This window comes from Entelurus aequoreus, linkage group LG09, assembly GCF_033978785.1.
Source record: "Entelurus aequoreus isolate RoL-2023_Sb linkage group LG09, RoL_Eaeq_v1.1, whole genome shotgun sequence".
NCBI classification, from domain to species: domain Eukaryota; kingdom Metazoa; phylum Chordata; class Actinopteri; order Syngnathiformes; family Syngnathidae; genus Entelurus; species Entelurus aequoreus.
In genome coordinates, this window is record NC_084739.1 from 61,373,425 (window position 1) to 61,400,334 (window position 26,910).

Below are 26,910 nucleotides of genomic sequence, written 5' to 3' on the forward strand. Positions count from 1 at the left end.
GTACCTCTATTTGGGATCTGCATAAGTCCCAAAAATTTGAAATCAAACCATGGAGGTATGGCAGAGATATTTATAAAACAATCTTGCCTTCCTTCATACTTCATCTAAATGAACCGTTTGGAATTTGCCCAATTTGTAACGTTTTTTCTGAGTGTGACTTCAGCGGATATATCCATATATGGTAGAAATTTACCTGAAGATCTTTACACTGTAATCAATAAGTTCCTTCTTTTCCTCTATCCTTTTGTTGTGGGGCAGACTGTCTCGTACATGCACATGCATTTTCCGCTGTGGCCATTGCTAATACAAAGTAGCGTATAGTTCGAATGTATATCTGTCAGTAGACTCCATAAGGATGCACTAAAAACCAAAACATGGCTAACAGGAAGAAGACGCAGTCAATGTAGAGGCACGTAAAAAAGACATCCCACAAAACAGCGCACCCTGAAGAGACGGTCTGTAAAACAAACTATGCAACATTTTGGCCAAAGAACCACCATTACATGTTATGTAGACCTAAAGGAAGGGGTTTTTTTTACTGTCGAAAAAAAATAATGTGACCCCTTTAAGGCTTTGAGTACAGTGGACTCTCATAATCCAGACAGACATAATAAAAACCAAAATATGGCGATTACACTGTGCTTACGACACACAAAAAGTTAAGCGGTTAACAATTAACACCATCAGTGGGTTTTACTTTTTCTTTAGCCCTTTTTTGTGATCTCACCACAGACGGGCACATGTGAAGTTCAGAGAAACTGGAACTAGAACTGGAAATTTAACTTTTGGTGGACAGTGGTAGCGTAGCAACAAAAGTGCTACGCATCTTTGGACTGATTAGTCCGTACAAAACGGAAAATGCTACAAGAAAAGATGAATGACAAAGGAAGAATGTTAAAATATGCTGATAAAGACAACAACTCAAGAAGTCAATCAGTCATTGTGTGAGTGATATTAGACGAGATGGGATAAACTTCACTTCAAATTTAATTTTCTTTTTCTTTGGCTTCTTTGGCGATGCTACCACATACAGGTTGCACAATGTTCAAAAAAGAAAAAAGGTGACCTGACCATAGAACTGGAGATGAAACACATGGCGACAAAGCTGTGTCGTATTCCAATGAGAGTACCAAATACTCAGTACAGTGTGGAAAAACTGAACAACAGGTCTTTCAAATATTTATTTCCTATAGTCATACGACCTTCTGAAATGAAGATGCAGCCTACAGAGTCTTTCCAAGCTTCTTGTGCACCATAATTTCTCTGAACCCTTAGGTGAAGCCCCGGTGCCTGGATCGGGCTCACAGTCCACACTGGTGCTGCCACTCTATGTTCATCACTCACTCAGCCTGGCCCTGGGAGCCAGCCCGGACACAGGACGTGTCAGAGGATACACACCGCCGCCTTCACACGCAGTCATGAATACAGTCTGCACTCGGCTGTCCTGCAGCTCCATTAGCCGCCCAGTAAAAAAAATAAATAAACAAAACAAGATCTCATCCCACCGGGAGTGTGCTGTGGGGCGACGTGGTCAAGGGCGATCGTCAAGACATCCGCACGAAGCTCCAGTTCCAGGCATGAGTCGTCCAGCAGCTTTGTGTGTCGCTCTCGGACATTCGAGCCAATCAAGGAGAGGATGATTACTACTTCTTGAAAGAGAGCTGGCCCCGGCACTTTGAACAATCAGCTGGGGCGCAACTTGCGGCAAAGGCATGTCCAAATCAAACGTAACCAATCCACAAAAAGTGTATCAAATACAGCTGAAACAAACATGCTGGGATGCAAAATGAGTGCATTTCTATTGGCCTTCCCCGAATATTTACTGTATGAACAGCTTTTGAAAGAGGAGGGGGGAGGTTAACAGGGTCATTTGGCCTTTTGCCTTGAGGAGTCACGGAGCAAGTGGTCAAGAAATCATCATCAGTCATCTTTACTGACCTGGAGCTCTCATGTTTGTGTATCATCACCATTGCCCAAAGATCTTTCTAACCTTACCCTCCCCGCCCCCACCCCATATTCTTGCCCTCTGATATTATTAACATCAGCTTGTAAGGGCCAGACACTGTCAACTTGTCATGCTTTATGCACACAGCACCTATCACATGCTCAGACACGCTGCGGTGGAAAGAAAACTACAGTCAAGGCTTAATGACGCGAGCAACTTCGACTGAAAAAGGTGATTTTGCTTCAAAAGAAGTCGAAGACAAAGGCTTACACTACCGTTCAAAAGTTTCGGGTCACCCAAACAATTTTGTGGAATAGCCTTCATTTCTAAGAACAAGAATAGACTGTCGAGTTTCAGATGAAAGTTCTCTTTTTCTGGCCATTTTGAGCGTTTAATTGACCCCACAAATGTGATGCTCCAGAAATTCAATCTGCTCAAAGGAAGGTCAGTTTTGTAGCTTCTGTAACGAGCTAAACTGTTTTCAGATGTGTGAACATGATTGCACAAGGGTTTTCTAATCATCAATTAGCCTTCTGAGCCAATGAGCAACCACATTGTACCATTAGAACACTGGAGTGACAGTTGCTGGAAATGGGCCTCTATACACCTATGTAGATATTGCACCAAAAACCAGACATTTGCAGCTAGAATAGTCATTTACCACATTAGCAATGTATAGAGTGTATTTCTTTAAAGTGAAGACTAGTTTAAAGTTATCTTCATTGAAAAGTACAGTGCATTTCCTTCAAAAATAAGGACATTTCAATGTGACCCCAAACTTTTGAACGGTAGTGTATAAGTGTGGACAATTAAGTAAAGGAACAAAATAGGGCCTACTGCAATTAGGGTGGCTTTCTGCAAACAATCCATTTTTAGCAAGAATTGATGAAGCAAGACGGGTCACACAATGTGGATCTTGTGCGTCCGTTACCAATTACCTCAACACAAAGATTCAGAACCCCCACCTCTTCAATCCCACCCACACAGAGGCACATCTGCCCCGGTTTGCACTGCAAGAGCTGTCTTATGAGCTTTGACAAAGCCAGTCAGCGCTGCAGCACAGTGACAGACCAGGTCATGCTGCTGAGGTCCGTCAAAGAGCCACACACACACACAAGTTAAAAAAAGTAGCCTTGTTCTTTACGAGTGTGTCACAAACTGACATCCAGCAGGAGGTCGTCATGTTATTGGAGGCCTGCAGCACGGCGAACAAACCTAAGAGGATGCAGAAGGGGGTCGTCGCGGACACAGAAATAATGTCATACAAAATAATAGCCCAAGCTGCCCAAATGTCCTGCGGGATGCCGTTCGTTCCACAGGAATTTGTTCAAGGCTAGTCAAGAAATGTAAAAGGCGTCATAACTGATTATTGAAGTAATGGGCATGTATAGAACCAGTTGTACTTCATACACCAACACAGCGCCGTTGCAACAAATTAAAAGCAATCCTTTGAGGTTGTTGTTTTTTTTCGCCTGATCGCATACGATCTGTTGATTTCAAAGTCCCTTAAAACGACACAAAACGCACGCAAATATAAGTAAGGAGAGCCTACGGGCTGCCATTTCTGGCTGTCATTCCAACAGAGCATTGAGGCGGAAGGACAGAGGGAGAGACAAGGCGGGTGGAGAAGATAAAGGGTGGCGAAGGGTGGTGGGGGTGGCGACACACACTGCGAGACAGGAAGCAGACGGTGCAAATGAAGCTGCGGCCTCTAAAGGACTAATGGTGGCGCCCCGAGAGTGGAGGGCAGGCAGGCATTTGTCTGAGACATGACTTACAGAAATATTGTATTTTATTTTCAATGCATCAGACGCTTCGTTCCTTGAGACTGTGTCCAAGTGTACCTAATATTGTGGCTGAATAGTGAAGTACTGTGACTTAATTGTAAAGAAGGCAGTCCCAGCGAGCCAAGGACTTCATGCTGGTTATTGTTGCATGTCATCGACATCACTGCTTATTGGTGTGGTAATGAGGCACGTCAGGGTCGGCTGTGGGTCAGTCAGCAGGGGTGGAAGACGCTCGTAGTTAGCGGCCAACGGCGCGCCAAAGGAGCTGTGCACCCCAATCATTATCCACCATTGAGGAACTGTGGAGTGGTCTAAACTGGCAGGGCAGCATTGCCCCTCCGGATATGTTAATGTTGCCTTAAATAAAGTAAGGTAGAAAATTAATTGTTTAACCAAACTGTGGCTGGCCCCTAGATTATTATTAATGGAGAATGACTAAGTTATTACCTAAAGGCAGACTAATATATGGTAGGAAGAATACAAAACTCACAGAAGAAGACTTTTGAAAGTGCTGTAATAATTCGTTTTTTATTATTACAAGGGTAAATAAAGCCAGAACCACATCAGAAAATGTCTTAAATGTTTGCACTGGTTGTGAAAAGCCTAAATAGTGCCAGTGGTAGAAGAAGGAACAAAAGAGACGTTATAATAATGATGAAAATGTTTGCCACTCAACAGAAAATACATCTAAAAACAATAACTTCAATGTAGTCGCGCCTCACTTCGACAGTGTCTGCTCTTGAAAACAGAAAGCAAAGTGAGCTAGTAAGAGCAAGAGGTGTTGCTGCTGAAGTGCACATGAACCCGGTTACATGGTTCCAGGCTGCGGTCCCAATGCTAACCCCCGAGTCAACAAACACAAAGAGAGAGAGCGGGATGGAGCACAGAGAGGCCAGTGGTTATTATGCTTGGACCGAGCTCCTGCGGTGTTGTATGCCGAAGTGTGGACTGGGCCTTGGTTACAGACAACGTGGACCGCGAAGCGTCTCTTTAATTGGCCCAAAGTGAAACAAGGTCCAGATGGCTTTAATAGAAAATATTCACCAGGGGACACATTCCTATTTGCCTGCACCCCTCGTTCTCTCCCCTACTCACTTTCTCCTTCATCTTTTGGGTTTTCTACATTCCTAACCTCTCCGCTCAGTCACCCTTTCCACATTTTACATGTATATTTTAATCATTATATATGTCCTTACATTTACATTTGTAGGTAGTCATTATTAGGTACACCTGCACAATCTTTAAATGAAATCCAATACAGGTCAAAATTTCTGATATAGCTTTGACTGTACTACATCATACTGAAATGACCGATAAGGTTTTTTCACAGCCAAAACCGATTATTCGTAGTCAAGGAGGCCACTAATGGATATTTGGAGCCGATATACATTTGCAGTAATTGTTAGCCAATCATGAATAGTATACCCAAGTAAACAGCTGGACTAGATTTTAATCTCCTGGGAACATTGGTAAAATATGGGTTTCTCTACATCACAATAACTGGCCATCTACTTAATTTTATGGCAGTTTTTGGATTTGATACATTGTAAGGTTTTCTCGTGAAGAACCCTAAAATATTGTAAATAAAAACAATTCTGGGCTCCTTCATGTGGCTAGTTGAGACATTTTTCAAGCTGGCTGACATTATGTCTTCCTCGATGTTACAGAAAATATGAGAATGTGTGAGTTGCTGCCTGCTCTTTTGTATTCCAATATAAAAAGTCTCTTACTTTTCAACCATCTTTGTTGTGTTGTTATTTGATTAAATTGCGTAACATGAAACTTGCGGTGCTCTAGCCCACGCTCCGAGTTTTACAGACGGAAGCCTGTCGAGTGACTCGATCGTTGCGGTAGCGAAAACAAACAAAACGGGACCGAGAAGATACCAGGAAAGACATGTACATGTAAGCAGAAGAGACGTACAGTGGGTCCGGGTTAGTTTTTGCCCCATCCCTCACTTAAGTCGTGAGTGAAGAATGCGTGTAGAACGCACTACCGACCTGATAAGTCAGAAAGAGAAAAATATGATACAGTACTATCTGCTCACATATGCTACCTGGGCACACAGCAGCTAGTCCTGGATAGTCCCACACCTTATTGCTTCAGTCACATGCACAGGAATGAGGCAAAAATACAACCTTACCTAATGTACAATATGAGGGGGGTCGCGTGAGCGCCGCAGTGAAAGCAGACCGGAGAAGAATTCTCACAAGAACTCAAATAAATGCCCTGTCAGATTTTAAAACATATTTGGGGAGAATTATTGACAATGAGAGTATTTTTTTATGAATTGATACAAATATTTGGGCTATGGCTTAAAGGGACCATTTCTCATGCAAACGGGCTAGTGCTTAAGTAGTGCATATTACCATCAACTTCACCAAATATTTATTTATTTAAATGCTAAATACTGGTATCATATGTGTATATATTGTATCTGCTGATGTAGTTCTGTTGTAGTTTAAAAAAATGTATTAAAAAAAAAAAAGGCTGATACCGATAAACTTAAAAATGCCAAATATTGCCGCAGATCGGTCGATCTCTAATTTGATTTAATTTAGCTATATGGAACGGATAAGATATTGGAAACAACTCTTAGTAGGATGCAGAGCACTTGTATCATATTAGATTGTGCAGGTGTATCCGTCGGAGCATTAAAACTCAATCTTGACAAAATGTTTGGCCTGGCTGCTTTTAAAAAATGTCCATGTTATTTAAGGCTTGGTGACAATTAGATTGCCTGTTCGAAAAGTATTGTTTGCACTGGCAACTTAAAAACATGTAAGGAGAACATATTATAAATTGTTTTGATTATTTGAACCCCCTGTAATGTACCTGAGGGATGGTGAAATGGTTCAAATGGCTGAAGAGATAAAGTGGTGTGCATCAGCAATGCATGCTATTAAAAACATACCTATGATGTAATATTCATTCACTGAAATCTTAGTATATTAAAATATATAATAAACCTTTGACAATATCACGGGTGAGTGGAAAAGATCGACATATGTAGAACTGCAACGATTTAACAATTAATTTGATATTTAAAATAAAGCTTTAATTTCTATTTTGTAGCTTTGATTAATCGTTTAAAGAGTGTTACTAATAAAGATTGGTTAAATCCGTACCACACGGAGTGCCCAGAACTTAAAATACATGCTCCAATAGAGCGCACATGACACCGGTGGTGTGGGTGCGGGATCTGTGTGGCGGAAAACACATGGTAGGAGAAAATGTTAGTGGACCTACTGCCAATTAATACTTTTTTAAATGTGTATGTGTTAAATTGTAAAATAAATACCACACAATTTAGAATATATATCAAGGTTACAGAATGTGCTTTCTTTATTTCAATATCAATGATTGTGCTATTACTCATTATCATACTTTGACTTTTTGTTTAACATACTTTATGTGTTTATTACCTGGTTTTAGGTTACACTCAGGGATTTTTTTATGAATGCGCACATGTTAAAAGTGTAATTTCTTTGTTTATGATGTGCGTTTATTTAAAAAAATATGAAGGTTATTGCGAGCAGAAAATTATTACTATTATCCTTAAAGGCCTACTGAAATGAATTTTTTTTATTTAAACGGGAATAGCAGATCCATTCTATGTGTCATACTTGATCATTTCGCGATATTGCCATATTTTTGCTGAAAGGATTTAGTAGAGAAAATCGACGATAAAGTTCGCAACTTTTGCTCGCTGATAAAAAAAGCCTTGCCTGTACCGGAAGTAGCGTGACGTCACAGGAGGTAGTATTCCTCATAATTCCCCTTTGTTTACAATGGAGCGAGAGAGATTCGGAGCGACAAAGCGACGATTACCCCATTAATTTGAGCGAGGATGAAAGATTCGTGGATGAGGAACGTTAGAGTGAAGGACTAGAGAGGCAGTGATGGACGTATCTTTTTTCGCTCTGACCGTAACTTAGGTACAAGCTGGCTCATTGGATTCCACACTCTCTCCTTTTTCTATTGTGGATCACGGATTTGTATTTTAAACCACCTCGGATACTATATCCTCTTGAAAATGAGAGTTGAGCACGCGAAATGGACATTCACAGTGACTTTTATCTCCACGACAATACATCGGTGACACACTTAGCTACTGAGCTAACGTGATAGCATCGTTCTCAAATGCAGATAGAAACAAAATACATAAATCCCTGACTGGAAGGATAGACAGAAGATCAACAATACTATTAAACCATGGACATGTAACTACACGGTTAATAATTCTCAACCTGGCAAAGCTTAACAATGCTTTTGCTAACGACGCTGAAGCTAACTTAGCAACCGGACCTCACAGAGCTATGATAAAAACATTAGCGCTCCACCTACGCCAGCCAGCCTTCATCTGCTCATCAACACCCGTGCTCACCTGCGTTCCAGCGATCGACGGCGCGACGAAGGACTTCACCCGATCATCCGTGGGGTTGGCGGCTAGCATCGGCTAGGCGTCTGCTATCCAAGTAAGTAGTCCTTGTTGTGTTGCTACAGCTAGCCGCTAATACACCGATCCCACCTAGAACGTTCTTCTTTGCAGCCTCCATTGTTCATTAAACAAATTGTAAAAGATTCACCAACACAGATGTCCAGAATACTGTGGAATTATGAAATGAAAACAGCTTTTTGTATAGGATTCTACGGGCTCCGAATACTTCCCTTGCCCTCGTGACGTCATACGTATACGTCAGCATAATAAAACGTTTTCAAGCGGAAGTGTGGCGGGAAATTTAAAATTGCACTTTATAAGTTAACCCGGCCGTATTGGCATGTGTTGCAATGTTAAGATTTCATCATTGATGTATAAACTATCAGACTGCGTGGTTGGTAGTAGTGGGTTTCAGTAGGCCTTTAAAATACACATTGAGGCTATAAAGTGTGTTTTATCAGATTACTCTATTAATCGAGCAAACTCATCACTAGGTTACTCTATTACCGTATTTTTCAGACTAAAGAGCAGACCGGTATATAAGCTGCACCCACTAAATTTAGTAAGAAAAAAATATGTTCCATATATTAGCCGCACCGGACTATAAGCCACAGATATCTATATGTTGTAATAAAGGATGAATTATTTACACAGAAATGTTTTGTAAATGTTTTTTGACATACCTTAATTGTTACCAAACGGTGTCTGTAACACAGCAGTAAAACGGATGATAAAACATAACAGACAGTCATTGACCCACTAGCTGCGCAACCTAGCTCTCCAAGACTCAATAACTCCATGGTGACATTTTGGTGAATTTACTCAGGAATTTGTGAAACTGGAACAATACAAACAGAATGCCTTTGTAAGTTAATACAACTAACACAGACAGTCGTAAATGTGTTAGCATATTAGCTAATGCTAACGGCCCTAGCTTCATTACATTACGATAGCACGTACAAATATGCATGAAAACACTCCTACAGACATCACACATGGGACTGTTTAGTAAGTAAGAATTGTTTTAGTTATATTACAAAACTTACAAAGGTCGGAGTGATGAATGAAGAATCCATAATAGTAGAAACACAATGGATGATTAGAAGAAAGAACGGCACTTGTACTTCCGGTTCTAAGCTTTAAACGTCAGCAAACACTGTAAAGGTTCACCCAGCAGCACCTGCAGTGAGCGGACTCGTCCAAAAGATGGTGCCATAGCACAAACAGTAACACAACATTTCTGTGTCTTTGCACGTGTTTTATGAAAGCTATTTGCATTATGCCTGTCAGCGAAGAAAAATCCATAAATTAACCGCACTGTTTTATAAGATGCGGGGTTCAAAGCGTAGAAAAAAAGTAGCGGCTTATAGTCTGGAATTTAAGGTACTTAAATAATGGAAAGCTGTAACCCTAGATGCAATAATCCAATACCATAATGCGATAATTAACATGCACTGAATGGCAAAGCTTACCAGTAGGACACGTCCAGGGGGTGAAAAAAACGCCTTGCGATGAGATCAGCAAAGAAGGACTCAGTCTCTCGACACGCTGTCCCATTGCCAATGACGACCCTGCTGCAGCTAGTTTTGACAAGAGGGGGGAACAATGAGTGACATACAGAAAAGTTAACGGTCATCTCAAAATGTCTTGCTATTAAAAGCAATAGTAGATTAGATGTGTTTAAACAACACTTGCAGTAGTACCTGTATTGAAAGATTAGGTGGCGCAATTTGTCTGCCTCATTGTGATTGCGGCAGCTGTGTAGGTAGACGACATCTGTATGAAGAATCTGACCTGGCAGAAGACAGGACCAGGCTAAAAGACACACCTGGACATATTTCTTCTATAGTAAGATGATCGGAGACGAGAATATGCAGTTTACTGTTGATATACTAGATTTACCATATTGTTACTAATTTATAAGACATATGCACATTAATAAAAATGTCTACACCTATGTCCAGTGTTCTCTTACCAGTTGGGGAGAGGACTGCCACCTTACAGCCATGTGTGAAGCCAGGGTCCACCCCCATCATGACACAGCCCCGAACTGGACACATTAACAAGCGCTGGCGTAGGTTTCGTACAAACATGGCGACCGACTCCTTCTCTGCTGTTGTGGTAAGTTTAGTTCTAAAAAGGGGAGAGAGAGCCATATAAAAGTACTAGCAATAATGATGAAGGTCGTAATGTTTTGTACCTGTACATCCTTGTTAGGAAAGGCAAAACAAGCCTTTTATAAGAGTCATCCACCGCACTCTTGATTAACGCTTGATGCTCCTCTCTAGCATATGTCTTTGGTTTCCATCTGAAATTAACAAAAGGTTAACATTTCGTAGGGCTGTCGTCGACTGTGCGTTTCCATAGTCGAGTCAGATTCATTAGATTTTTTACATATTCGAAGATCAGTTTAATCTGTGGCGGCGTTTGATTTTTTTAAGAGCGAAGTTAACAGATTGTTGATGTGACGTGGTATACTGACTTGTCACTAATGTCAGCAACGTCACATGGATGTCCGTAAAGCTAGAACAGGGTTTCCTCTACATGATCGTGGCGGCCCACCATAGCAAAATAAAAACTGCCGCACCTTAAAAATTAGGGGTTTTTATGAGAAAACAAATTAAAGTAATCCGAAACCGGATGTTGTGACGACCGAAGAGTCTCTAAACGCGAGGGTAGTCTCCAATAACACCAGAAAAAGATGCTAGATTTTGTTGCTAGTCATTTTTAACAAAGAAAGTCAATAAAAGGATTAAAGAAGTCTCTAAAAAAACTTCAAAAATCCTCAAAAAAAAACCATACAATAAGCAGCAACAAAGATAAGAGCAAAAACAATGAGAAAAAAATATATGCTAATACTAATAACACAAATTTGTTTTAAATGTATGTAAAAGTTTTAGCCTTTCTAAAGAAAATATATGCATCATCGATTATACAAATTATTCGGCGTGGCGAAGTTGGTAGAGTGGCCGTGCCAGCAATCGGAAGGTTGCTGTTTACTGGGGTTCAATCCCCACCTTCTACCATCCTAGTCACGTCCGTTGTGTCCTTGGGCAAGACACTTCACCCTTGCTCCTGATGGGTGCTGGTTAGCGCCTTGCATGGCAGCTCACGCCATCAGTGTGTGAATGTGTGTGTGAATGGGTGAATGTGGAAATACTGTCAAAGCGCTTTGAGTACCTTGAAGGTAGAAAAGCGCTACACAAGTATAACCCATTTATCATTTATTATTTATTTATATGACGACATCATATTGACCACGCCCCCACCAACATAGGTTTGTCGGAAATCTGAGGGAAATCCTGTAGACACTACGGTGATCCTTACAAGGTTAATAAAGTAAACTTATAAATGAATACAGTCTTTCATTGAAGAGAACAAAACAAAAAGTGTGACTTTTGCTAAATCACTACACAAATAGACACTGGATAGTTCAAACTTGACTTAACAGAGGAAGTAAAAGTCACAACAAAGTTTCTATTTGTGAATCTGGAAGGATTATTACCTTCAACAGGGAAAAGCAGTGAGGGAGGCCTCCTGCTCGAGCGAACTGGTCGAAGCTACACATCCGTCTAATTTCCGCAGTGAGCGCCGTGACTGAAAACGACGCGTCCTGACAATGCCGCCGTCCCTCATGTAGAAGCATCTGTGCAGATTAGTAGTTTTTAGGTGTAAGAGATCTGCTTACAGTTTTGACAAAACAGTAAGCAGGTAAGAGTTGGGATGATACTCGAAACTGATTTTCCCGGTTGTTCGATAAGAAAAGAACCGAGTCCTCTTACTCGAATCCCTTTTCGAGAACCGGTACCCGTTATCGAGACCACTATAGTAAAGAAAAAGAGTTGGTTCTTTATTCGAATCCCGTCCCGACCAGAAATGCAGCGTGGGACATCACAAGAAATGACGTCACGTAGCTCAGTCATTAGGCGCAGATAGGGAAAGCAGGAAAAACAATGGACTCCAGCGCTCCAAGGTGTAATAAAGTTCAAAACAAAAGGTATAATCCAATGAATAACTTTACTGAGAGATTTGAGCAGGGTACAAACACATGACGAACACTTTTACGACCAACCGGAAACATAGCAACCAGGCTAGCAACGCACCTCCTTTACGGCAGCTGTCGCAACGTTCTTAAAGCAACCGCAGCACATACATACAGTATATATACAACACATCTGCCTTTTTTAACATTTGTTTTTCTTTCCTTGTAAACAAAACAAAATCACACTGTATATGTGTTGTCTGTCTAATTATAAATAATGTAGACGAGGCGTGTTGGCTGAGTTCTTGACGTTTACTTTCACAGCGTGCTCATAACCTCATTCTTAGCTGCCGGGTGGCACATGCAACAACACTTTTCGGGGCTACCGCGCATGCTCGTCTCGTCACTCCCGTTGCATGCTGGGTAGTGTAGTTGTAATAGTCCCTAGCTCATAACATCACATCTTTCCCCCTATAAAGAAATAATGTTAACTCAATAAAGTGTATTTCTTTTTTTAGCTTTAACTTTTAATTTTTTAGCATTGTAACCACATTTGCAAACAACTTTTCTCTTCATAGAATTTTCTTTCAATAAAGAAATAAAGTGCAAAAATGTCAAAGCATCATAACAAACAGTTATGTCAAATAGCAGCAGAAGTGCACTTTTTGGAGAGCTGCATTATTTTCAGTTTTGTGCCCAAGGGACTGATTTTATTTAACACTACCGGTATATTAATATTTATACACCTATAGTGATCACAGAGACAGGTTGTTTTTGTGTTACTGTATATATTTGTTTTTCTGAAAAATACCACTTAATATACTTTGGGTAACAACAGTCAATATTTATTTATTTTATTTTTTTAAGGGGGGTAACAGTCAATATTTATTTATTTATTAGATTTTATTTTTTTCTTATATAATAAAAGTGAGCTTTTGTTAAACCAAATATTGTGTGTTTTTTTCCATATACAACAACCTATCTGGGCTCGATAAGAGAATCGATAAGGAATCGGTTCGATAAGAGGATTCGATAATAGGCTCGAACTCGATAATTTCTTATCAAACATCATCCCTAGGTAAGAGTTATCTCTTACTCTCTTAAGATTGTTTGTCTGTCTGCACAGAAGAATCTTTTACTGATATTTAAAAGACATGGCAACGTAATCGATGTATTCTCCCGACACACCCGCTCAAATTGCTTCTGTTGAGTTTATTGTCCAACGATTTTAAATGTGAGGTTGATATTTGAATCAGACTGCTCCAAATCAAATCGTCGACTATTCACAGACAGCCCTAACATTTTGTATGTCAACACACTTTGACTGACAATGACTGTGTTGGGGGAGTGTGCACTTTGCTTGTGTCTGACCTGGTGTTGATGCACCACCCGGTGAAGAAAGTCTTCACCCTGTCAGGGATGTTCACCTTCACTGTCAAAAACTTCAGACCCTCCCCTCTGTTAATGGCCAAAGTCTGTTGAACACACATTCAAGCAAACACACAACACAAAATGAAAACATTCCTCTGGTTAATACATTATCATGGACCTGTTTACTGAACAGAATAACAATGCATATTTTAAGATTTTGACACATAATTATGCAGCTTAACAGTGCTGTATGTCACCAGCTCAAGATTACACTTTTCAACCAAAAAATACAATACCGTTATCAACCAATGGCTAGCATATGTTACCGAAACTTGTTAAAGAGAACAGATTTAATACAAAATGTCTATATTTGTCACAATTAGGAAGTCCAACTTTCCAAAACACTTCAGCACGGATCAAATGAAACTTTAGATTTGATTGGCTTTCACTTTTTGTGCCGGTGCATGTAGAAGACACACCAATCTTATTCTTTTTCTTTGTGCGTATCCTGAAGGTTTGAACAAGGAAGAGGTTGAGTCACAATGATTGAATGAGCATGCCCTTTAAGCATCTAAAAAAACATGACATACAGCAGCTTTAAGTGGTTTTCAAGTAACAAGGCTATGCTTTATTGAATCAGAATCAGAATAGTTTTATTGCCATTGTTTGAGAACGGGTTCACAAACTAGGAATTTTTCTTGGTGCAATCGTGCAACATAAAACACATATAACACATATTTGGTAATAAAAAGAGCTGTAACTGAGCTATCAGATCATGTTATAGACGTAGAAGGAATTCAAGGAGCTACTGTTAGGAGTTATTGTTCATTTGCCTGATGGCCGAGGGGAAAAAACTGTTCAGGTGGCGGGAGGTGCGGGCCTGGATGGATCGTAGTCTCTTGCCTAAGGGGAGAGGGGAGAATAGTTTGTGTCCAGGGTGAGAAGAGTCAGCTGTGATCCGACCCATACGCCTCCTGGTCCTGGAGGAGAACAAGTCCTGGAGGGATGGGAGCCTGCAGCCAATCACCTTCTCAGCAGCATGTACGATGCGCTGCAGTCTATGCTTATCCTGGACTGTGGCGCCGGGGAACCACACTGTGACGGAGGAGGTCAGGATGGACTCTATGATGGCTGAGTAAAACTGCACCAGCATCTCGGTCGGCACCTTAAGTTTCCTCAGCTGCCGCAGAAAGTACATCCTCTGCTGGGCCTTCTTGATGAGGGAGCTGATGGTCGGCTCCCACTTGAGGTACTGGGTGATGGTGGTGCCCAAGAAACGGAAGGAGTCCACAATGGAGACGGGGGTGGGAGAGTCAATCAGGGTGAGGGGGGATGGTGGGCCTGTAACTTTCCTGAAGTCCATGATCATCTCCACTGTTTTCTGGGCGTTCAGCTCCAGGTTGTTGAAGCTGCACCAGGACGTCAGCCGTTCCACCTCTCTCCTGTAGGCGGACTCATCGCCATTCGAGATGAGCCCGATGAGGGTGGTGTCATCCGCAAACTTGAGCAGTTTTACGGATTGGTGACTGGAGGACTGAATGCACCCATTTTAGAATTACATGCAAAAATCTAAATATTTAGCTTGTTTATTTTGTTCCTACCACTTATGCATCATATTTCTACAAGAAAACCAACTGCCAGAACAGAAATTATTTATTTCATGCTTCTGCACCAAATAAACCTAATAAATCAGGCGTGTGGCCCACATCTTATTTTGTAATTAATACAAAATCAATGTAGCTTAAAGGGGAACTTCACTTTGTATGGAATTTTGCCTATCGTTCACAATCATTGTGAAAGATTTGACAACGGATGTATTTTTTTAACCATTCTAACTCGTAAATAAGTGGAAATAAAAGTTGGCTTACAACGCAACCAATGGGAAGTCCTCTATTCTGCCTATAAACCCTCCCCAAAAAACATTAAAAAACAGCCAACAATACTCCACTTACATATCGTGACTTGAATATTAACCAAGTATTAGTGATATTGTTTTTATGTTTTTATAAGCGGTAATGCAAACAAACTATTTATAGCGGTGACATTATCACCAGCTTGTGTGCCAATGTTGACATCATCGACTGGTGAGCTGCTTCCTCGCTTCCTTGCTCGTAAAAGTTTATTCGAGATCATAAATTTTGCCTCTCACGTGGATAGTAGAAGGATGAGGACGAATTCCGACAAGTTGGTACACTTTGACAGACAATTTACCCCCGGGAATAACAAGACCGACACAAAAAGAAGCTTGGTTCCAATCGCGAGGATTATGAGTCATTCTTCATCCAAACTGGAATATAACCAGATTCTATCAGATGGCAATCCGTAATGCTTATTGGCTCTCATGAAGTGAGTATTAATCAGTGATGTTGATAAAAAAAAACAAGCAAACATTGTGATGCGTTTTTTAAAATTCATTGATCAAAATACGTAAATATTAAATGTTATTATAAATGTGCTCAGTTTCTACGTTACATATATACTTGCATCATCTATATAAAAACTTAATGGAGGTGTTTGGATGTTTGTTAAGGGCTTTAAAGGCAGAGTAGAGTGACTCCAACAGGCTCTATTGTAAGCGGACTTTTGATCGCATTTATTTACAAGGTAGAATGCATTAAAAAAAGAAAAATGTGTTCTTGTCTTACATTAGGATTGTGAATGATAGGCAAAAAAAATGTTTTAAGTGCTGTTCCCTTTAAACTCAAAATTAAATATGGCCTCTCATCGTAACAATTCCAAGCTATATGCTTCGTCACCAACAAGACGAAGCTGTCTGATGTTTTTTTTTTTTATGTAAATATTTTTAACTACAAAGCATACATATCTATTTTGATTCTCAGTTTGTTTCAGCATTAATTAAAGTACACAAAAGGTAAAAATATAACAAAGTCAAGTGATACCCCGCATTCTTCAATTTTTTTCTCTCAGTGTGGCCCTCTCTGACAAAAGTATGGACCTCCCACCCATTAGACTTCCTTTTATTGTCATTCAAATTTGAACTTTACACCCTCAACATAAATAAAGAATGCTCATGTTGGGGAGAAATAAAACATATATTCATTGGTAACAAAGCCAGCTAATAATTTCTAAAAAAAAAAACACTGAAGGTTTGTGGTTAAGTACAGCAGTTTTTGCACAAACCTGCTAAGAAGCAGCATCTCGCGGTAAAAACCTCATCTACTATACCTGCCCACCGTAATTAACTTAGGAAACGTATGACGATTGAGTGCACCTAAACCTTGTACAAACATACAGAAAGCTTAAATACTTTCTCTCCACTAGCACACACACACACACAATTGTACAATTGAGAGGGATGAGCCCCCGAGTGTGTCCTGTGGTCATGCCTGTTGTGTTGCGTATTGCCCCCCCACCCCTTTAGAGGAACTGTTACATGCTGTTAAGCAAACAGTAGTAAGTGTCTGACCTTTTCAGCGGGGAACCTTTAGCCCGCCACAGCACCGGGCCAGGAAAAAAAGACGTCAATCTGGAGCCCAAGTGGAAAAAGCGAGCTGACAAATGCCACCACTGTGCCACCATCAGCGCTGAGCACCGAGGGGCCTAACCCCCACACGCATGCCCGCACGTGCCGTGCCACAACCATTAACCGCTCAGCGGCACCCTCGCACACGACACAAAAAACACAGCTCATGGCGTGGCAGGGCCGAGGGTAAATGCAGCTTGTTTGAATTAGGGTTGAAATTTAGATTTCTCCTCTGTTGGCATGTGGCTGCTGCGAGCGGTCGCCTTGACTGCGATGACATTTCTCAGGCGATATCCATCAAAGCACACACCTCTTTCCAGAGTGAGATCAACATAGATTAACAAATGCAGCGCTGCTAAATCTGTGTTCCATTATTATTAGCCGGTGTAATGAAGAATGACATGCATTACCCAACATGTTCTCATCAAAGAGAGCACTCACACTAGGACAAGCGTATGTTTAAAATCTGTCACGTTTGGCTTGAGTGAGTGCTCTGATTCGTGCTTAAGTTTGGTACACTTCTCCTCCTTTGGTACAATTGGAAGAGATGGGCCAGGTCTCAGTAGATTTGCATGCACATGTACTCCTCGCAGGTCTCTAATGAGTATTGACACATTTTATAATGAAACAAGTACAAATAACCGAAAAGTCAAAACCCCCCGCACACCTGCTCATTTGCTACCAAGTTATTGTGTTTGTCATTTTGCCATTAAGTATTGACAGTCGGCAAAAAATTCATTGCACAATGGAGAAATGATCAGAAACACCTGAAAATAAAACTATAAATAATCCGCAGTCAAGTAAATTACAATAAAACAGCAAACGGCCACCTGTGGCAAGAGACAAAGGGAGAATTGCACTCTTGTTCAGTGTGGTGCGAAGACTGGGGTGCTGAAATGTATGAAACTACAACAGCAAAACGATTGAAAAAAAATCACTATCTGCTCAATACTGTACCACTACAGTCAAGGGGCAATAATCCACATCAAGAAGTGGGTATGAAAAAGCTCTAGTGGTGGGTCACTACCGCACTTGGCCACAATGCAAACCGAGTGTAACAGCCGATTGATTGGCCACCCATCCGTCTCAGCAAATTTTCCTGAAAAGTATGTGATCAGCAAATTGCCAATTAATGTCTTTCAATCCTGATACTTTATTTTTGGCGCCATGGCTGACAGGCTAACACTGCATCTGCATATAGTGTGGAGTGACTCCCCTAAGTTAACATATGGTAATAATCATCACCTCCATTGCAGCAAAATTTCTTAGTATCTTAAAGGTGTTGTATGTCACTGGCTCAAAATTACACTTTTGAAACCAAAAAAATATAACACTACCACCAACGGCTAGCACGTGGCACAGATTCCCCCAGATTGCCAAGATACCTGTGGGTTGTGGCTACGTGGTCATCATGATGCCATCGTATAATTTGCATACTGTAACTTGCTATGATGAATATATAAAAAAAAATTTAAAAATGCATGCATAGATTTAAAACAAATCTTTGTTCATAATTATTACTAACACATGTTTTATATTATATCATTTTGCTTTATATTTCAATTGTTGCTGCTTATTGTACAATGGACTTTGTTGAGAATTTGTCAAGTGTCCAGAGAATTTTTGTGACTTTTCTTCATTAAAAACGACTCGGAACAAAACTAGCATGTTTTTCTGGTGTTATTGGAGACTGTACTCGTCTTCAGACACTCTTCTTCTGTCACTCTGTCGGTGAAGAAAAGCAAGCTGCAGTGAGCCTCTACTACCCCAACAAAAGTCACTGACGGCACCCTTGTGCCGCACTGCTGCAACCCCTTTCTCTCCTTGAGAGCGCCACCATCCATTTAATATTTGCAGATTTTGCAGATGGCTGTCCGCGGGTATATCTCGGATGTATAAAAATACGTCCACATCCCAGACATGCTGCCTCCGCTGCAGACAATCCCGTGCGTATTGCTTATGTCATCACAACATCCAGTTTCGGCAGCGCTGTTTCGTTATGCCCAATCCTCTTTGCAGCACTTCTCAAGCTCAATCAGATTGGGTGGGAAGCGTTGGTTTTCATCCCTATAAAGTTAAAAGTGTGGCTTTTCTTATAGTGGAATATAAATAACTTAGTGCGTGACTGCATGTTCCTCACTTTCTACCTGGGTTGGCTCACCGGCTGGAGACACGGGGCGATACGAGACCAAGGGTGACGCGAGACTAAGCAAGAAGTGTGTGTTTGCGTATTAAGTCAGGCCAAGTGTGACAGGTAGCGGTGTACCGGCCAAAGCCTGACAAGAGCAGACAGACGCCGCCGTCGTCATCATCATCATCATCATTCGTCCACCCGCTGCCACCCCCCTCCAGGGAGGGCAGCTGGCCAAGCACTGTCCTCTCGCTATCTGTCTCCTTGTCTCTCTCAGCCTTTCTTTAGAGGAATACTGTCATCAACACATCCATCCACACCATGTAGCAAGCATACACATGCACACTAGAGGTGGGAAAAGGACATCAATATGGCAATATATCGTGACTCTTTTTTAAATGATAATATATACATTTTTATGTCTAAAGGGATTGTTTGCAAATCGTTCATATTTTTCAAACCAAAAAAATATGTAAAAACATGGTTAGCTTACCATTTAACAGATCATATATTTTTTAAAGTATCCATATTTTTCACAATTATTAATTTAATAAACTTTATTGGCGTTAAGAGTGTGCGCACACAAAAGCAGTCCAAGAGAAGCAACTAACCATTTGCAGCCATGCTTTTGTTTTGATAGAATATGCATTCAATGATAGCTAACATTGTAAACATTTTCATTGTAAATTCACAGCAAATTACTGGCTAATAATAGCATTACTTTCACAGTAACATTTACAGTAATTTACTGTGAAACATCTTTACTGGAATTTACTGTAACTGCAGAGCTGTGATTTTACAGTTAATTACAATAAAGTTACAACTAAATGCTGCATCTTAACAGTTGTAATTTAATAGTTAAATACAATAAAATGACAATGATATGCTGCTGATAGAATATGCATTCAATGATAGCTAACATTGTAAACATTTTCATTGTAAATTCACAGCAAATTACTGGCTAATAATAGCATTACTTTCACAGTAACATTTACAGTAATTTACTGTGAAACATCTTTACTGGAATTTACTGTAACTGCAGAGCTGTGATTTTACAGTTAATTACAATAAAGTTACAACTAAATGCTGCATCTTAACAGTTGTAATTTAATAGTTAAATACAATAAAATGACAATGATATGCTGCTGTGACTTCACAATTGTAATTTAATTGTTAATTACTCTCTCGGTTTAACAGCACACCGCCACCTACTGTACAAGAGTGTGCAGCGTAGGCTACAGAACCCCTTAAGGGGCAAATAGGTTTGAATTAACAGTAATTTGTTGTGATGTTACATAGAATTATGATTACAGTATTTTATGCGATGTGCAGGGCTGTAAGCACTCAAACTTTTGGTAGTTTCTGAAATAAATCGTAAACTGGATAATAGAAAAGTGTGCCGCTTTGCAAGGCAAAATTATAATCAGTTTGAGGACCACTGGACCAGAATGAACAAATAGAGTAGATGATCTATTGGAATGGGTTTGCTGGCCCTAACCAAAACAATCCTCATCTACAATTCAGCTGCTTCTGCACTGACCTCGAAAAGTCATGCTGTAAACACACCGAGTCATAGGTATGTGTATACATTTTCAAAAAGGTATTCCTTTAAACGAAACCAGTATTATCAGACAGGTCTTGTTAAGACATTTTAGTGATATAAATATAATTTTCTTGTGATAAATATTAAGAAGGTTATGAATTTTTTAACCCGGTAAAAATGCACTAATTTATGGTCAACCTCTTCAATACAAAGTCAATGGGGCTCAAGATTTTAGGTGTGACCTTTTTGTTAAAAATGTCATAACTTTCTTAATACCGGTATTTACCCTATTTTAAAAAGGTTGGTATTGTTGGAAAGCTTGTTTAACAAAGAAACAGAAAAATAAATTTGATAGTTAAGGTCAGTTAAAGTGTATTTTTAATTTGATCAAATTCATGAAATTAGTGTAGGAACTCGGAAGTGACAGAAAATCTGAGTAAAGATTATTGGTCCGACTTGACTTGAGTCACATCACAGCAACCAGGAAGAGGAAGACGGCTGGTCTAAAAAATCAGCGTGCGAATCTATCAATTTAAAAGATATTTGGCAGATTCACACATACATGTATTACTTACAGGAATTCCGATCAAGTTTTAACTCACTGTAGATTTTTTGAAGGGGATATTTGTCACGTGTAAATGTGCCAAATTTTGTATGAGCTTTGTGGCGCAAGTACTTGTCCAATCCGAAAATGTGGATGTTCTGGATAAACTACAAAATGTGTTCTAAAACATGAGTATAGGTGTATTGTGGTGACAAAAATAACACGAACGCAGTTGAACTCTGAAAACAGCGGTCTGGTCGCTACTCATAATGGCGCATTCAAGCTCTGAGTGACCACTGCGGGGAACCACCCAGACCATTGCAGTGGAAGACGCTCTAAAATCCCTACCCCCTTCCATCAAAGACACCTGGGAAGGTTTTAACTCTGTTGGGCAAGATTTTGGACACCTCCTTAGCAACCAGATGGTTTATCGCAAAGTCAAAGGCAGTGACGCCGAACAGAGCGACTTCCGGGCTTATGGACACACACGCACCCGTGGACTACTACTATACAGATACACACATATACAGCCCACCCTCAATCCCAGGCCTTCGCCGCTTCACCCCGGCGGTAATGTGGTCATGTGTAAAACGGAACAGCTCTCCCTTCTCTTTACTCTTGTTTTCCCTTTCTTTCTTTGTGGCTGTCGCGCTGGTAGTGACCCAACCAGCCTCCTGTTTTGTCTACCCCTGTCATATTTGTATTTCTTCTTAAATTGGTTGACTGTTAAATTTAGTTGTTCCTTTTTAGTGCAATGACAAACGTATCTTATACGGTAAATTTTGATTGATTATTACTGTGAAAAAATACTGTTAAATACAGTGAAACTTTTTTTTTACAGTGTAGTTATCCAAAATGCTACTATCACAGTAGATAGCCACACAGTAGATAGCATATGAGGAAAAAAAGAGGACATTTTAGGAAAAAAAAAGAGAAAAGTGTTGCCACATGAACCCCAAAATAGATTTATTCTCATCTACCAACCTCTTTTGGCTTTCTTTTTGACACTTACATGTCCCATGTAAGTTTTTTCAGTAGATAATTTACGGTTATCATCATTGAAGATGTAATGTAAAATTCTATAAAATGCATGCAAATAACGGAGAAAACGTTTCCTTATTTGGCATCTCTATTCTTTAGCCACGCTCCTTCAGGTAATATACTTATTGTGTTGTGACCCCTGTTAATGCTTCACATCAAAAATATACCTTCTCGCCGGCTACTAATGAATACTTTAGAACAGTGGTGTCAAACTCCTTTACATTGAGGGCCACGTCGTAGTTTTGGCTGCCCTTAGAAGGCCGTCTAACAGTCAATAATATATGAATATAGCTGTATATGGATTCGCCTCATGACGTTATTACACCATTGCGAAGCATGTTTTAAAATCATTTTAAGAAATTTTATATTTGACTATATCATTATTTGTTTGTGCTTTTATTTGTTTTTACGTACACTGAAAATATGTAGATTTTACAGTAAAAAATTGGCAGATAAAGTTGACAGCATTTTACCGTATAATTAATGTTGGTTTATACGACATAAAAACGGTATCACTTTTTTTTTTATGGTGAAAGCGATTGTTTTTACAGTGTTTAACTTTAAATGGAAAAACTGTGCCAAAGGTGTTTGTTTTTTTCACAGTAAAATTCTAGCGACTGAGCTGATATGTTTTGGGTTTTTATACTGGAAAATCTATTGTCATTTTTACAGTGTACAATTCGATGGATAACTTGCTTGACATGAAGGTATGATAATACAATACTTTTTGCACTATAATATAGTTTAAAAGATATGCATTTCCATGCAGTACATGCACTTTTCTCTGTCAAAATGGAAGGGACGACTACATTTCGTACAAAAAGATAAAAGTAATTTATTGACATATATTTATAGGCTTTTGCAGGCCATTTTTGCCTTGAGTTTGACACCTGTGCTCTACAATTACAACTGGTTCGGAACAGTGTTCAAATAGTAATCATACAAATATGATTGGCACCAAAGTAGACAGCCATCAATGTTGTATTTTCTCAAAATTGTGCAGCCCTATTTCAAACACATAATAAAGATGGTAACGACTCACTAGCCAAGTGGCAGGGGAAGGTTAAAGGGTGATAAAAGTAGAGGAGACAGCTTAAAGTACATTATATTCTTGAAAAACAATGAAAGCCCATTTGGAATGTAAACTACAGCAGTTGAATATTATTCTAGAGACAGTGTGACTTTAGACAAATATTGACTCTGTAAGCATGAGTAAGGATCAGTCATCACAAGGGAGAACGGCACAGCGAGGCCCACTCATCTTTACACAAACACCGCGCCTGCTCGGCCAAAACGTGTGCACCCTGACTGTCCCTCTGACGCTCTCATATTCCGTCCGAAAAACAAACCAAAAGACGCACTGACGCTGTTTAAAAAAGATTTGTGAACTTTGAAATGGGCAGGATAAGTTGTTTGGTTTACTTGTTTATATTTGTCAAATCAGATGTACTTGTTTATATAATAAGTCAAACATTGTCCAACAGCAAACTGCTTGTATGTGCCAGACTGAGCAAAACTAACTTGTTCCTCCGCACCTGTCCATCAAGTAGGAGTGTTTAATTGATGAAACAGCTCCATTTATCCCCAACCCCTCTGCAGGCGAGCCCCTGACTGGTGCGCTTAGCCGGCGTTTGATCGCAGCGCAAGTGGCATCAAAAAGTAACCCAGCGCACCGTCCACAAATCCATCTTGGCATACGCATAAGTGCGCCGGCTGGTAATAGCTATGAGCTAAATGCGTACTCTTCAAAAGCAGGTCTTAAAATCGAACCTGATTAGTCAAGTCTAAGCTCAGCGTCCTAACAGACGTCAAAAGAATTATGCTTCAAGACGCGCAGGGGTCACGAGTTATCAGCTGATTATTATTGATTAGATTATCAAACTGCTCAATCAGTCAATTTTCACTAAGGCTGCCCATATCTCATGAAAAGAAGTGAAATTACATTAAGCGTGATAAAAAAAAAGTAAGACTTATCTTAACAAGGAGAATAATTTGGAGTTTTGAATGCAGAGAGACAGCAAGTAAATGGTTAGGATTTGTAATTATAAAGTACAATAATAAAATACAGCACTTTTAGAAAATGTCTTGTTTTCAGGAAAAAGTGCTGATATTACAAGAAACTGAATTTTATATTTATTTTTATTATGATTGTGAAAGCAGAAATATAAATGAATTTAGTGTCTATTTTTGTAAAATAATGACTTACATCCATTTAATGAATTTTAATTAATTGATTTAGTTTAATATGTATTCTTATCCAGCAAAATTTAAAGTATTCTAAAATAACTATAGTTTTGCAATAATACCTCATAAATGTTGACTTATTGTTGTAAAAATTAAATTTTATTCACACAAAATCAGTTTTATTTTTATAAAATTGTTCCTTTTCCCCCAATAATAGGACTTGATTCTCATGAAGTTACATTTGTTTCTTGAAAAGCTGCAGATTTATTCTCACAAAATACATCTCTACAACTGCATTTTTGGGGAAAATTACCACTTTTGTTTCTATATATTTCATTCTCCAGTATTTCTTTCTCTTAAAATTACACAAATGTCAAAATTCTATTACTTTACTGTTCTGTGTTGGCTGGTGTCACTTTATTTCGTCCATGCATTCAATTACTACTTATGTAAGACATCACATATTTCCAATTTCATTACGGCATGTCCGAAAAGTGATAGGAAGAAGCAGCGCTTATTTAATCCTACCCCTTTTCAAATCATTTGTTTGTTCTCTGTTTGTAACACAACAGTGAATAAATTAGTAAATACATCAATTAAAATACAATGAGTAATTAAGTTATTATAAAATACATAACTAAACATTGATTAAAGTTCCCATAAAAAATAGTAATTCATGGTTCACCTATGAGATTAATAATTTGTTTTAATATGTTGTTCTTTCATATGCTCTTATCAGTATGTCCCTTATTAGCTAAATTTGACAAATTAAATGCAAATGTATTTAACACAAGGCAAATTAATTAAAAGGACAACCCATTTTCAATTAAATTAGCTAAATACTTGTTTACATATTTAGATTTTACCTGTGATATTTAGCCCATATTTCGATTCATTGCATTACATAATTTCAAGTTTGTCAGCTAAAAGATGTCAGATGTTATTTCTAATCCAACTAATTTGCAATAGGAGCAACCACTTCCTTTTTGTCTGTGCGTCAGGCGCCCCCAACCTTTTTCCCCAAGAAAGCGTCTGGGCTGGAGTTTAACAAAATGTGATGAAGCAAAGGGGCAAGTGTGCGCTCGCTCACACACACACATGCCTCCTGTCAAAACACATCTCCCACCTGCTCCCGCTTCCCGCCGACTTGACGGCTAGAAAAGGTTCATTTTAGCCGCAGTCCGACAGCTAGCAGGGTCACGGCGGTCTGTGGATTAACGCTCTGTGACAAAACCGAGACATCGAATTAAAAGCCTCACACACGTCGGTAGGGGGGAAAGGAGTGATGTTGGTGGGGGGATTGTAAAACTGAGATTGAGTCAGCGGGAGAGGACGCAGGAGATAAGTGATGGACACTCCTCCTTCTCCTTGTTCAACTGGGCTCTTCCTCCCTCCTCGCTCTCTCCTGGTGCCGGGGTCCGCCTGTGGGCCTAGCAGCAAGAGCTGTCACAGCCGGAGAACGCCTGTCAGTCACAGCGCTCTAATCCAATGGCATGTCGGCAGGGGACATGTCACATATGTTAAGAGGAGAGAACGAGGGGGACTTGCAGGATGCGAGCGTGTGTGTTTTAAAGACTGTAGGGCAGAGCCTGGTTGCCAGAGAGTGTTGGTGTGGCACAGAGGCGGCGGGTGATGGGAGCCATGCTGACACATGAAGCCCAGGACCAACTCTGAGTAACCCACCAGTCACTGGGGGGACAGAGGGGAGGAGGGGAGGTGGGCGTGGCGGAGGAAGGGTTGAGAGGGGGGTAAATACAGAGGGACGCGGAAGGCTAACTGCGACTGACGTGGCTAGCATTCGACAGCAGCACGCACACGGCAAGCAGCGATGGCAAACAGATGGCATGTGTTGGTATGAGGGTATGTGTCATGGAAGTCAAAACACTTATGTCCTCTTTCTGATTTAACTCGAAAAATACTCCTTTTAAAAAAAAAAAAAACAGATACCCTACCAAGCTGTTTCTGCAGGTCACAACATTGGATACGTCTGCACAATTTTATAATATCCAGTAGGGAGGAAAACATTTGCAATTACAAATTAATGCTGCTATTGTGGCATTAGACTTTAATCAGTTATAAACAACTTTGTGTAAACAAACACGTGCAGAAATGTTTAATTTCTCAGTCACTCATGAACGAATTTGAATGTACTAGTGTATTTTTTAAGGTTTGAGAGGTCAACGCTCGTAAAATGGGTGTACAAAACAAAGCAATTCACATCCAAATCGATGATAATAATAAAGAATAATTTAAGAACCAGTTTTTAAATAGACGTTTTTAGGACATCTCTGCACTAACTCGCTGCGCGTATATGCTGTACGTCATCAGTCAAAAGGAGCATAACATAAAACGAAAATGTTTCATTATAATTTTCATACCAAATGATATATTGCGGGGCATCACGGTGGGACAGGGGTTAGCGAATGTTCCTCACAATACGAAGGCTCGGGGTCTTTC

General features: G+C 39.8%; 1 protein-coding gene across 1 annotated transcript in view; it reads right to left on the reverse strand.

Moving 5' to 3' along the window:
* The window catches only part of srbd1 (S1 RNA binding domain 1), a 93,190-nt gene that overhangs the window by 36,847 nt on the left and 29,433 nt on the right, over window positions 1-26,910 (reverse strand). Inside the window, exons 10-14 of the mRNA XM_062059076.1 lie at window positions 13,527-13,630; window positions 10,374-10,481; window positions 10,149-10,306; window positions 9,877-9,967; window positions 9,646-9,753 (exon numbers count right to left, since the gene is read on the reverse strand). Coding sequence (XP_061915060.1) covers window positions 9,646-9,753; window positions 9,877-9,967; window positions 10,149-10,306; window positions 10,374-10,481; window positions 13,527-13,630 — 569 coding nt within the window. The remainder of the gene's footprint in view (window positions 1-9,645; window positions 9,754-9,876; window positions 9,968-10,148; window positions 10,307-10,373; window positions 10,482-13,526; window positions 13,631-26,910) is intronic.